The sequence below is a fragment of the Ceratotherium simum genome, chromosome 12 (assembly GCF_057802395.1).
Source record: "Ceratotherium simum simum isolate JZ-2026a chromosome 12, ASM5780239v1, whole genome shotgun sequence".
NCBI lineage: Eukaryota > Metazoa > Chordata > Mammalia > Perissodactyla > Rhinocerotidae > Ceratotherium > Ceratotherium simum.
The window spans coordinates 10,457,887-10,470,867 of record NC_141911.1 but is presented as its reverse complement, the minus strand read 5'-3'; the positions used below and the strand labels follow the sequence as shown (position 1 = coordinate 10,470,867).

Genomic DNA, 12,981 nt, shown 5'->3' with positions numbered 1-12,981 from the left:
GGCCCTGGGCTAACATCCATGCCCATCTTCTTCTACTTTATATGGGACGGCGCCACAGCACGGCTTGACAAGCGGTGCGTCGGTGCGCACCTGGGATCTGAACCGGCGAACCCTGGGCCGCTGCAGAGGAGCGAAAGCACTTAACCGCTTGCGCCACTGGGCCGGGACCTTGTCCAGTGTTCTTAATGTCACATTACATGGTCTTCTTTTTATTTACCTACATCTTTAGGAGATAAACTCTAAAGTATTCAAAGGAGATCAAGGTGGTAGAAGAGGGTAAGAGAAACAGCCAGAGGAAAGAAAGGAATAAAAATTTATTGATGCTTGCTCTGTGCCAGGTACTCCATACGTGTAACTCGTTTACTCATTATACCCACAATGCAGAGTGAATATGGCTGCATTTTACAGATGGGGTCCATCAAAACACAGGTTACATCATTAACCTTCTGGGTCATACAGGTAGTAAGTGGTGGCAGGTGAGATTTGAACTCAGATCTGTTCGATGCCAAATCTTTGGCCTTCCTTCTAGTCCATCAAAATGGATTAACCTGCCTCTACATAGCTGAGTGGAGCAAACTTGGGGTGAGCAGGAAGCACCTCTATAATGAAGAGGAGAGAGAAATGCAAAATCCCATGGACTGCTCTCTGACTCTCCTCTTTCTTTGATCGCTTTCAGCTGCCTGGGCCTCCACACCATGAACAGCACCACAAGAGATGCCCAGGCCCCGAGCCACCGTGCATGCCTCCTGCCTTCTGTGGCCCGGACCCCCTCTGTCACCCAGATCACACCAGCCAAGAAGATAACCTTCCTCAAGCGAGGGGACCCCCAGTTTTCTGGGGTTCGCCTGGCTGTTCACCAGCGCAACTTCAAGAGCTTCGGTGCTCTGATGGATGAGCTGTCTCAGCGTGTGCCTCTCTCCTTTGGGGTGCGCTCTGTCACCACTCCCCGGGGCCTGCATGGCCTCAGTGCCCTGGAGCAGCTTGAAGACGGTGGCTGCTACCTCTGCTCTGATAAAAAGCCCCCCAAGACCCCTAATGGGCCAGGCCGGCCACAGGGGAGACGCCCCTCTTCTCAGCAGTCACAGGATTATCAAGGCCAGTGTGAGGCTCCGGGAACGTCTTCTTCCTGCAGAGGTCTTAAGGCTCCAAGGAGGATAATGCTGGTTAAGAATGGGGACCCTAGAGTCCAGCAGACAGTGGTTCTCAGTCACAGAAATACGAGGAACCTAACGGCTTTTCTCAGCAAAGCCACAGATCTTCTGCGCTTTCCCGTGAAGCAGGTGTACACAACCAGTGGGAAAAAGGTAGGCTGTCGGGGTATATTTCCTTAAAAAAGTTCTCTGCACCTCAGATCAAAATACCCATGGAATAGGGAGGTTTTTCTTTAAAAAGAGGTGCTGATTGCCCTGCTACTCATTAGAGGTGAACAGAGTGGAGACATTCGGCCAGTTAATCAAACAAGCCATTGTTTTTATTTTTAGTTCCCATTTAGTGAGCACTTAGTAAGTGCCAGACACTGGGCCTTGTATATTTTCATTATTTACTTATTGAATCCTCTTAATAACCTATCTCAGTGAGAGTTTAGTGCAGGAAACAGAAACTGCTTGAAGTACCTTAGGCAGAAAGTTTAATACAGGGCATTAGGGGGCCTCCAAATCTTTGGAAAGCTGGAGGAAAGGCTCCCAGCATCCTGCAGAAAGCTATACCTCTGCTTGAAGCTACTGTGACTATGTCAAGAACGCTTCTGTAGTGGCATCTGGGTCTAGCCACTGCTGCCTGAACTGCCACCGCCTCCTGATACCCACACACTTACTTCGCAGAGACAACAGCCAGAAGCAAGAGGAGCTGCTGTCTGCCTCACTTGTCTTCCCAGTCTTGACCAAGTGCATCTAATTGATGGAGAACCCAATCTGCAGCCAGCCCCACTGTAAAGAAGGCCCGTGAATGCAATTTTTGCCTTCCCAGGTTCTGCAGAACATGAACGTACACCATAGGTGGGCAGGATGGAGGATGGGGTTGATTGATCTAACCCACAGTCTCCCCCTAATCTAATCCTATGGCTGTTTAACACCTGTTTACACCATTCTACCAATACTTAAATTTACAAACAGCAGCTGCAGCAGCATTTTCCCACCTAATAACATAGCTATCCCTCCTACCATCAAAACTTATTCACCTTCTCCCCCAAAGTCACATCAGCACTGTACCATCTGTCTTCTAGTTCATTCACAATCGCACCTTGATAGCTTCTGTCTTAAGATGTAACTCTCAAGTCCATGACCACTAAAATACCTTGTGAAAGTAGTAGAGGAAAGCAAAGACAGAGCATAGGAAATTGGTTCATATATACGCCTAGCAGAGCTGTGAGGAAAACTAGGCTTTCCATCGCAAGGCCATTGTTGGTATTAAGTTTCCTTCTACTGTCCATTCCGTGTTCCCTCTGCCCTCTGGCAGCACCTTAGCTGATGTGGTTATGGACATGGTAGAGTGACTGGACCATTTCCACCATCTAAAGTATGGTGCGTTTACCACGTACTAGCATGTGCTACATCATACCTGTGGGCTCTGAGCCCCTGGAGGTCCTTCCTGAGCTGCTGTGGTCTTGTGTTAACTTTTACCACTGAACATGGCAGCCGTAGAAAGCACCCAAGGGGTTCCCTGGGCAATAGATGACTTCCACCCTGACCCCGTTGCATAACGGCAGCCCTATTTCCCCTTGATAATCAGAACCAATCACCCCATCCAACACAGAAACCCCCTTGTCGCGTGTTGGTTCATTGTCACAAGGAGCCCCATATGGCCAAATGACCATCTAAACTTTCAGCTCCACTGACCCACTGTTGTGTCTCCTGGTGGGAACATTTTCCCTAGGATCCTGAGACCTCCAAACTGTAAGAGCCCAAAGTTGCTGGGATGGGAAGCAAAATGTTTGCAGCTAGGTCATAGGTGTAATAGTGAGAGGAGCCACTCTCGTTTCCACCCCTTAATTCCCAGGTATCTGTTGCCTATGGAGAAACAGCACCAAATGTTGGTTGCCAGTTTGGAGCACATATCACATCCTGCAAGACAACACCTCAACATCATAAAGTGATGCCTTCCGTGTCCTCTGGCTATTCTTGAACTAAGAGTTTAAACTTTGAGCTTGCCATTTTCTTTAAGTCAGAGAAGCCAGCCTAATCGATAGTTCTTGTAGTTCTCATCCTCATTTTAAGAGTCTATCATGGCAGCCAGTGATGGTCAAAGACCTGCTCTCAGTAAGCACTGCATTCTACTATCAGAGACGATCATTCAAAACCTGTTTCATCACTTTGAGCCACTGGCTACCAGTGTCCCGTTGTAACTAGGTTATCACTGCCTTCAAACCCAACCAGCTCAGATAACTAATCCCAAATTCCCATCCTTGAGGGTCTATTGCCTGCAATCACCTCTGATACCATGCACTGTATAAGTCACGATTCAGTACAGGAAATAGGAACCTTTCCAGGTGTCTTAAGCATGAAGGAATTATACACAGAGAGTTTCATGCTTCAAGATTCATTGAAAGGAGGAGCATATGCTGGGTTCCTGGAAATGATTCCCGGAACATCACAGAATTGACCTATCTGGGTAGATACCTCTAATACATCAAGAAAGTGGGTTGTTGGGGGAATGTCACTGGGATGATGGAGTTCGGTATCACCCCACCATTGCTGTGATCCAGAATGAGGAAGGTGATGTGCCACTACTGTCTGTTGATATCCAGGAAGCCGGTGACTGGGTACTGTAACAATGCCGTGGCTTTTTCCATCTCAGCTGCACCTGCCCCTTTGCACCTTCGACCTTTTTCACTTGTGGCAACAGTAAAAGCAAAAGGAAGAGGGCCTTTCCTTCACTGTCATTTTCCATATCTTATGCAAGTGCATCTAACTGGTGGAAACTATTTCACGGTTAGAACTCTAGCTGCAAGGGAGTCTAGGGAATGTGTTTAGAGCTTTCTAAGCTCTGCAGTACTGGAAAGCACACCAGAAAGAGAGTAGAATAGAGGTTGATTAATCTAGGGCACAGCATCCACCACAGAAACTCATGAGGCAGTTAATATGATTATCCCCTCTGTATAGATAAGAAAACTGAGGCACAGAGGTTAAGTAATTTGCTCATAGTTGCATGGTTGGCAAATGATAGAGCCAGCATTAATGATTTCAGACTCATAATGCAAGAATGCTTATAAATTATGGTGCATTTACATGTACTAGCATGTGCTACAGGCAGAGTATACAGACAAATAAGACTAGGTTCCTACCTTCCATTAGCTAGTTTAGGGGGTGTGGTGAGAGGGAGAGTGTGGGTACAAAATAAGTTAATTAGAGAAAAAATATTAGCATATTTTCGTATAGACTGACTGCAGTGCTATTAGAGTTTCTGTAAACAAAATGATCTCATTGCTCCCCAGGACAGGCTGTGCCATGATTATCAGTTTGCAGGTCCTCAGCTGGATGGACACTCTCAATAATGCTCTTTTTCCCATGGATCCTAGACCTCTGCCTCTTTCTAGGATGGGAGCGTCATTTAGCCTTCAATTCTTTTTTCTTCCTTGGAAAGGTCTGCCTTCCTAGAAGCATGGCTACATCTATAAATTGATAGACTTGGGTCGTGTTTGTATTTTTGCTATGGACTGGAGACCTAAATCAAACAGAAATGCACCTAGTAGTTTGAAACAAACTTCTGATTAACTGGGCTGAAAGATTTGGTGTACAGCAAATTTAATGTTATTATGTGGGGAGAAGATGCAAGAGTTCTCTCCTTTTTCCTTTCCTTGTTAATGAACATACCCTCCTAATTTGAGAAAATGAGAAAGAACAGATTCAGTGCTTTGAAGAAGGAACTAAAGCCCCAAGACTGCTAATTCCAATGCAATGCTATAAATATTGCAAACCCTCAGTATGCAGGGGCCTCGGGGACAGGTGAGATTTCTCTAGAAGCAGGGACCTGTTTCCCAGAACGCAATCCAGCACTGATGTTGCCTGCTCGTTTCTCAGCCCAGGATGTCCTGCTGGTGGGCATGGAGATGGCTGGGGAGAAGATGACAGGAGCATCTTGGCAGGAGCCTAGAGAACCATTGGAAGAGACTAGGGGGGAAGGGCCACCTGTGGAGAGAATGGTGCTTTGCCCTTCTCTGCTCCACTAGGGGCAGAAGCAGAGGCAATGGGCTAGGACTGTACTGGAAAACACAGATCACACCCAAGAGAGGACTCTGCCTGGGAAAAGGGCAAGATAGTGAATCAGGTCTCCATATGCAAGCTGGAGGACTGTCTATTCTGGTTGCTTTAAAAAACATGTATTCTGGAGGGTGCAAGTGTAGGCAAGGAAGCAGATCAAAGGCTTCTTCAAGTCTTTTCTACCTGATGCATCCAGAATAACCTCTAAAGCACAGGCCTCAGACCAGGTGGAGGGAGGAGTGTAGGTAGAGAGGAAGATCATGGCGGTAGGACCTCAGTCCCCAGCTAGTTAAGGAGATATTATGGGAAGTGGGTGGGATCCTTCCCTTGGCTCAGAAATCTGGGGGTAAGATGTGCAAACATCAAGAAAGAGCTGGAGTGAGTGGATTCTTCCTCTACCTGTGTCTCCCTGGGCAGGAGGAGGGTTCTGCAGACCAGGCCTGCTGACTCAACACTCTCCTTCTTCAGGTGGACTCTCTGAAGGGTCTGCTGTGTGGCTCCTCAGTGCTAGTGTGTGCTGGTCATGAGTCCTTCAGACCTCTGGCAATGGAAGATGCCAGAAGAAATGGGACTGAAACTTTATCTGGGCAGACTTTAAGGAACAAAAATGGTGAGTTGGTTTTGGAGTGTCCCCAATCTTATTTACACTGGATAGTGGTTCAGCAGGGCTGGGTAGATAACCTTTCTAGATAATTTAGGAAACCTGCCTTGGCCCCAATTCTTGGGCATTCCCGGTGTTTTGGATCTCTCTTGCCTCTTCCTCCTTCTTCTCATCATCACCAACCTTAACTAGGTTGAACATCTGACTGAGTGTGAGAGAGAGGAGTCTGGTATTTAAAGAGAACAGGGATTAGGAGATCTTGACCTCCAAGTTTCTAGGATCTAAAATAAGCTTTATTAAGGACCACGGTGGGCATGACATTATGGAGGCAATGAACCGTGAGTATGTGTCATTTGCCTCTTTCAAGAGTCATGACTCTCTTAGGCAACAGTGGGGGCCAAATGGACTGAAAGTAGTGATAATCATCCATCCATCAGTCTCTACATCCAACCGTATATCCATCCAAAAGTCCTACTATGTACCAGGGTATAGGCTTTATTTAAAAATATATATTATTTTAAAAGCACAGTTAACAATTGCAGGATAAATTTTCAGCCAAATTATTGGATTGACAATGTGCAAATTTTGGTAAGCAAATAAAATAATATCCTTTGTGAAAAGCTGTTAAGAAACGACAATGATGATTTCGGTGATTGCTGCACACCAGGTGCTGGAGGTACAAAGACCTATAAGTCACAAAGACCGCCCCCAGATGCGTTTGGTGCTCATCGAAGAGCCGAACTTGGCAAAACCTTCTCCTGCCCAGATGGACTCTGGGGGTCTGTTGCTTTACTGGCCCAGCCTCCACTAGCCCCTTCCTCTTCCAAAGCGTTAGCTCAGCAGATGAAATGAGAGAGTACTAGGGGCTTCATTCTTTCTTGGGTCCCTTCTGTCTATCCCCAGTGGCCTTTTCATCTCTTTTTCATAGAGAAAAAGAGGGTGCAGGCTTGACTCTCAGGACCTGCTATTGTGTCCAGGTCCTTCCTTACAATCATGTATCAACCCCAAAGCTTGATAAGTGTTAGGATAAGCAATCACCCCTAATAATTGCAAAGCATTTTACAGTTCACAATCAGGGGCGTATGCAGCAGCTCATTGATTTTGCTGCCTGTGCTGGGGGTGGGCGTAAGCAGCGCTAGGAGTTAGCTGTGGGTACTGCTGCTCTGCCCGCCAACCCTGCTGTCTATCGAGAACCTGCTTTGTGCTAGCCACTCCACAGGAAGTTGCATATGCATTGCCATGCATCGTCAAAACAAACCCACCAAATAGATGTCACTATTATTATTTTACAGCTCAGAGAAGAGGCTCTGCCAAAAGCTACACAGCTGGGAAATGGCAGAGTCGAGATTAAATTCAGACTTCAAGTTCACCTCACTAGCTGGTTCACAAGCTGCAGACTGTGCATGTTCACCCTCACATGGTTCTGCCCTTACTGTGTGGTTTTGGGGGCGGCAGGGGTGATTAGCTGGTGAAAGGCTCATGACCAACCTTTATTCTCCTGAAGCTCCCCGGGAGCTCACTGTCTTTTCCTCCTTTCTCTTACTCTTCATTGTGTGCCAGGGAGCTGGGGGCCAAAGGCCAAGCAGAGCGTGATCCACTCGAGGTCCAGGTCGGGCGGCAGGCGATTTTCCTTGCTGTCAGAGAAGTCTGGTCTCGGCGACACCCCGGTGTCCCTGCCTCGTACCTGGATGGGCCCTGCTCCTGACAGGCACCCTCAGGACACGCCTGCCCAGCTTGGCCCGTTGGTGGCGGGTGATGACGTGGAGAAGAAGGTCCACGTGAATGAGGATGGCAGCCTGTCTGTGGAGATGAAAGTGTGCTTCCACCTGCTTGGGGAGGACGTGCTCCAGTGGTCCAGGAGGGTCGGGAGGGCCAGTCCCCTCATGGCAGCCAGAGGGGAGGGCCCTGTCCTGGGGGAGGCAGACTCCCTTCACCGTGTGTGGGAGGGCCACCCTGGGGGCTCCTCAGAACCTGGGGCACGGGGACTAGGGCCCTGCGAGGCAGGATGCCAGGAAACCTCTGACAGAGGCCGGTGGCAGCCAGGGTCCAGATATGAGATCTGGACGAACCCTCTGTACACCTCCCAGGGAGAGGGGGTGGCCTCTCGGAGGAGGACGGGGCTGACCCAGCATTACCACTCCAGGAGCCCCTGGAGCCAGGGGGGCGCCGGCAGGAAAAGAAGCAGCAGGGACAGCATCAGCCTTGCCTCCAGCGACAGGCCCCCCGAAGACTCTGAGCCAAACTCCTGCTGCTCCAGCTCCCTGGAGGGCAGCGAGGGCGGCTGCGGCCTGCATCCGGCCTCCGGGGCTGCCTCCCAGAGAGGAGCAGGGCGGGAAGCCGGCAGCACACCCCAGGCTGGTGAGGGCCTGGGAGAGGGAGCTGGCCCCGGTCCAGAGGAAGCAGGGCCGGGCCGCAGGGAGCACCATGGCTGCCTGAAACCCAGGACCCGAGGTACTGCAGGGGCTCTTTCTGACTCCTCACCGAGAGCTGGGTCTCACGAGGAGTCCAGTGAGAAGGGTGAGCAGCACCAAGGCCACCCAAGCAAGATGAAGGCCATGACTTCCCGGCGAAAGGCTACCCACGGGGGAGGCTCCTGTTCCCCCACCATGAGTCCGTTGTCTTTGAGGAATGAGGACCCACAGGCAGAGGAGAGTGGACAGAGCACTGGGCACCCTCGGGCCAGGGGTGGGCCTGGGATGGGGCTGCCCCCAGTTCTAGGCCTTTCTGGCTCTGGGGAGGCTGCAGGAGGCTGTTCCCCACCTTCTTCCCGTGCCTCAGCCCTGGGTGGGAGAAGAAAGCAGGAGAGCAGAGCCAGTGCTGTGTCCTCACCCAGCATTTCCGGCCTCAGCCGAGGGGCCCAGAGAGGCCGCCCCAGGCAGCATGGCAACTGCAGGGACACCCACTGCCCGCTCGACTCACCTGAGTCCAGGCAAGTGCCAGGGCCACCCAGCAAAGGCAGGACCTGCCCAGCTAGCCCAACACCAAGCCTTTCTGAAAACGCGTCTAGCACCAGGAACCAGGCCTCCCGGGGCCCAGGGCCGCCCCTCTCTGCCTCTCTTCATTCCCAGGACACAAAAGGAATCAACAGTGCCCCTATTACCCCTATGAGAAATTCTGACTGTACTTCCAATTTCTACCCCCCATACTCTCCCTCTGCTGAGACTGAAGGGGACCCTGAATTCAGAGCGCATTCACCAGCACCCATACCTTCCAACACATCCGACTCTTTCAGCTCCCAAGCTGGTGAAGTGGGTGAAAAGGCAGGGGGCGACGGCCCCAAGCCTTCCTTGCCTTTGGTTCTGCCAGTCCAGCGGCCTGAGGGAGGGAAGCCGGGAGCCCACGGAGGCGGCTGCTGCTCACAAATCGGCATATCCCCGGTCCCCAGGACCCCCGGTGGTAAGACGCCGGCCCTGCAGGCCTCCCGGGCCCGGGGCCACCAGGGTCCCCTCTCTGAGGCCTGCTTGGTGTGCAGCAGGTACTGTCCCACTCCCCCGAGGGCACAGCCCTCTGTCAAGAAACACCCTACGCACAGCAGCAGCCACAGCGATGGTGACCACAGTGCTGATTGGGGGCCAGGTGGGGGCGAGCGGGGGGAGGAAAAGCTTGACTCGTGCCGCCCACGGCCCCCCAGCTCTCAGTCAGGGACTGCGAGAAGGGGCAGTCCTAGCCTAGGTCCCAGGCCTGGGAGAATGTTCCAAGGGAAGGTTGCTGGTGGAGGCGAATGCCTGGAGGAGCAAGAGGAAGGTGGCGGCATGATGCCGGTCGCTCTGCCTCAAGTCTCGCCAGAAGCCGTGGTCCGCGAATGGCTGAGCAACATCCCGGAGGAGCCCGTGCCCATGAAATACGACATGGTGGGTGAGAGTACGGAAGTGGCTGCGGACGGCCTGGAAGGCCCCACGGAGGACGCTGTTGACAAATATTCCCCAGAACGCCTGGAAGGGCCAACTCAGACTGGACAGCCACTCCTGGAAGAGGCCGCCAGTGAGAAAGCAGAACCTGACGGAGCCCTTCCAGTGACTAGAGATGCTGGTCCTGAGTCAGGAGAGGGTCTTCCTGGCAGCAGAGATTCAGAAGCCCCCAAAGAGCCTGGAGCAGGCAAAGGAGCGGCTGTGGACCGTGGTGTGGGCCAGTGTATGCTTCCCCGCAGGGTCTCCGCCTCCATACAGATCATGAAGGCTCTGATGGGCTCCAAGCAGGGCCGGCCCAGCAGCCTGCCCGAAGTGTCCAGCGGGATGGGCAGGAGGCTCAGCCACTCTGCCCAGACCCTCATCGCCTGTCTCGCCAGCCTCCACTTCTTTGATGAAGACGTTGGGTCTCCCGCAGGCAAAGTGAGGTTCATAGACTCACCACGGTACCAGGAGCTCCTGAGCACCTTCAGGGCCCTGTGCCCTGGGTGTGGCCTCCGGCCAGGTGAGCTGGACCTGGGCCTCCAGGAACTTGGCTGGTGCCAGGCTCTGCCGGGCCTCATGTCCCACGTTGTGACTGAGGATTTCACACCAACGTCGTCATCTGGCGTGGATGTCGGCAGTGGCTCTGGAGGCTCAGGGGAGGGCAGCGGACCCGGTGCTGTGGACTGCGCCCTGGTTCCAGAGAGGACGGAGCTGCCCTTGAAAATCCCCTCTGAGGATTTCAGAACCTCAGAGAACCCAGAGGATCTGGAAAACCAACAGCTGAGTGGTTCCGAGGCCTCCTCAAACTCCCAAGGATGGGCTTGTGCCACCAGGAAGGACGGGGGAGAAAGAAACAATGGGGAACAGACATTGGGCAGTAACCTGGACCGAGTAGTTGAAAGCACCATGCAAGAAGAGGGAGTGCAATCAGAGAAAATAAAAGAAGAAGACAGAGCAGAACTGCAAGAGGCTGTAGAAGGATTTCCAGAAGAGGGAAGAGTCATGGGACAAGAACTGTCAGGGGCTGGCTCTTGGGATGGGGAGGGGACAGGGGAAGATAAAAGCGTGCAGGAAGAGGAAGCAGGAAGAGACCCTGCCTCCGCAGTGCTGCACTCTCCAGAGGGAAGAGAGGAACCGACTGGGCCCCCTAGGAGATTCAGTGAGAGGGACCCAAATGCCAGTGGGAATCAGAGTGGCCCCATAGCTGAGCATGCTTTGGAGAAGCTGCCCAGAGAAGCTGAGGCAGGCCATGAGCAAACCCAGGCCAAGTTCACCCAGGGGGCTGGGGAGAAGGGCACTTCTACTGCCCGCAGAGCATCTCTGGACCCCGACGCCCTCTGGGTGTCCACGTTGTTGAGGAAGATGGAGATGGTCTTCCTGGGCCACCTCGCCAGTGCCACGGCTGAGCTCCGAGCCCGATGGAGCCTACAGAGCAATGACCTGCTGGACCAGATGGTGGCTGAGCTGCAGCAGGACATGGGCCAGCGGCTCCAAAACAGCACTGAAAAAGAGCTCCGGAAGATCCAGAGCCGGGCCGGGGGGAAGGCGCCGCGGCCGCACAGGGAAGCCATCAGGAGGGAGACGTCACTGCAGACGGAGCAGCGCAGGCATCGCCTCCAGGGCCTACGCAACCTCTCAGCCTTCACCAAGCAGACCCGACGCTGGGGGCCCCCCTCCCTCTCCCTGGAGGATGTGCCAACCCTCAGCGGAGCCCTGGGGACCTGGCTGGGTAGGGAGGCCGCCGGGGAGGAGTTCTGTCCCTGCGAGGCCTGCATGAAGAAGAAAGTGATTCCTACATCCTCAAAGGACACCACGGGGGTAGCCAGCGCACCTATCAAAGAAGGCTTTGACCTGCAGCAAATTCTGCAGAAGAAGAAAGGAGGCTGTGCTGATGGGGAGACAGCAGAGGCAGCCCCTGAGAAGAGAGGGTTGGAGCCACTTCAGAGGGACCCCTCTGGGACCGGGACTGTCCAGAGAGCTGAGGGAGGCCTGGAGCTGGGGTTAGGCCAGGGCCCTGAGGCCGAGGAGGAGGAGGAGGAGGGTGAGGGCAGCCAGACCCTCGGCAGAAATGAAGATCCCCCAGGAGGAGAAGAGGGTGCAGCTGCTCAGAAGGGAGAAGGGAAAACAGATTCCTGTGTAGGCAGCGACCCCAAGGGAGCAGGGTGGGAGGAGCAGGGCTCCCTCACTGGTGAGGTGGGTGAGAAGGAAGAAAACACGGAGGAGGGCTCTGGGGCTGAGGACTGTTTGGAGGGTGAAGCCTCAGGAGGAGGTGACCGAAGTCCAGGAGGACAGCATGACGTTGCCGAAACCGCAGAGGCCCAGGAAGCTGAAGGAGAGGGACAGCCAGAGACAGGAGGAGGAAATCAAGGTGAGAAAGACGGGAGCCCACAGATTGGCCCGGAGCAGGGCCAGTTGGGTGAGGCTTCTGGAAACAGCAGCCCAGGCCAAGAGGGGAGGCCAACGCCACCCCCTGTCCCAGGTGCAGACATGCCCCGCCAAAGGTCAGGCCCCAAAACAGGCCTGTCCTCCTCCAGCACAGCATCTCCGGGAAACTGCTCTCAGCTCTCTCAGAAAGGCTCTGAAGAAGAGCCTTCAAACGGAGTCATGAGAAGCATTGAAGACAAGTCCAAGAGGGACCCTTGTCCAGAGAGAAAAGTCACAGGTGTGTATCCAGAAAGCTCTACTTCTGAGCAAGAAGGGGCCACCTCGGGCTCAAGGACTCCAGAGCGAGGGACAGATGGAGGTCTGACTCCAAAGCCAGGGCCAGGCGAAGGCTCTGACTTGAAAGCCGAGAAGGTAGTGAAAAGTCTTGCTTTCACAGAGATGAGGTTTAAAAACCTGACTGCGGACAGGACAGAGGGCTTTGGCCAAGATGACTTAGATTTCTAGACATCCAGCTGCGAGACAGTCATGAATCTGGACCTCTGTTTTTATTAATATTTTGTCTACAAATCTGAGCACTACAAACCTTAGTCCACCGGAGAGGTACAGAGAGCATGGGAAAGAGCAAGGACTTGCCAAGGACACAGCCACCCCACACTGTCCCTGAGTTCTCAATTCTGGAGCTTCAGAGGGCCCCGTCCCCTGCACTGCTTGAAGGAGGGTTATCTCAGATCTGCCCTGTTATCAGAGGTCAGCTAGCCCTTCCACCTGCCTGCTGCACCCCAGAGCGTGGAACTGACTGGAAATGCTCCTGGGGCGGTTTTGTTTTTGTGTTTGCTTTTTGCGAGCAAGTGTTTCTCTCGCCTTTTGCCTATTGATCTCCTGTTATTTCTCTCCTTGGCCTCTCCTGGCA

General features: G+C 53.0%; 1 protein-coding gene across 1 annotated transcript; it reads left to right on the top strand.

The window, feature by feature from the left end:
- The first annotated feature begins 695 nt into the window (after positions 1 to 695).
- RP1L1 (RP1 like 1) lies at positions 696 to 12,575 on the top strand. The gene is made up of 3 exons (XM_004433521.3): positions 696 to 1,304; positions 5,664 to 5,805; positions 7,357 to 12,575. The coding sequence occupies exons 1-3, from the start codon at positions 696 to 698 to the stop codon at positions 12,573 to 12,575; spliced, it is 5,970 nt and encodes a 1,989-aa protein (XP_004433578.1).
- Positions 12,576 to 12,981: the final 406 nt, after the last annotated feature.

What these genes read in the sequence shown, in the direction of transcription:
- RP1L1 (XM_004433521.3), top strand. Translation starts at nt 696, where the DNA reads ATGAACAGCACCACAAGAGATGCCCAGGCCCCGAGCCACCGTGCATGC. An exon ending in ACACAACCAGTGGGAAAAAG is followed by an intron (nt 1,305 to 5,663) that starts GTAGGCTGTCGG and finishes CTCCTTCTTCAG; the next exon opens with GTGGACTCTCTGAAGGGTCT. An exon ending in GACTTTAAGGAACAAAAATG is followed by an intron (nt 5,806 to 7,356) that starts GTGAGTTGGTTT and finishes ATTGTGTGCCAG; the next exon opens with GGAGCTGGGGGCCAAAGGCC.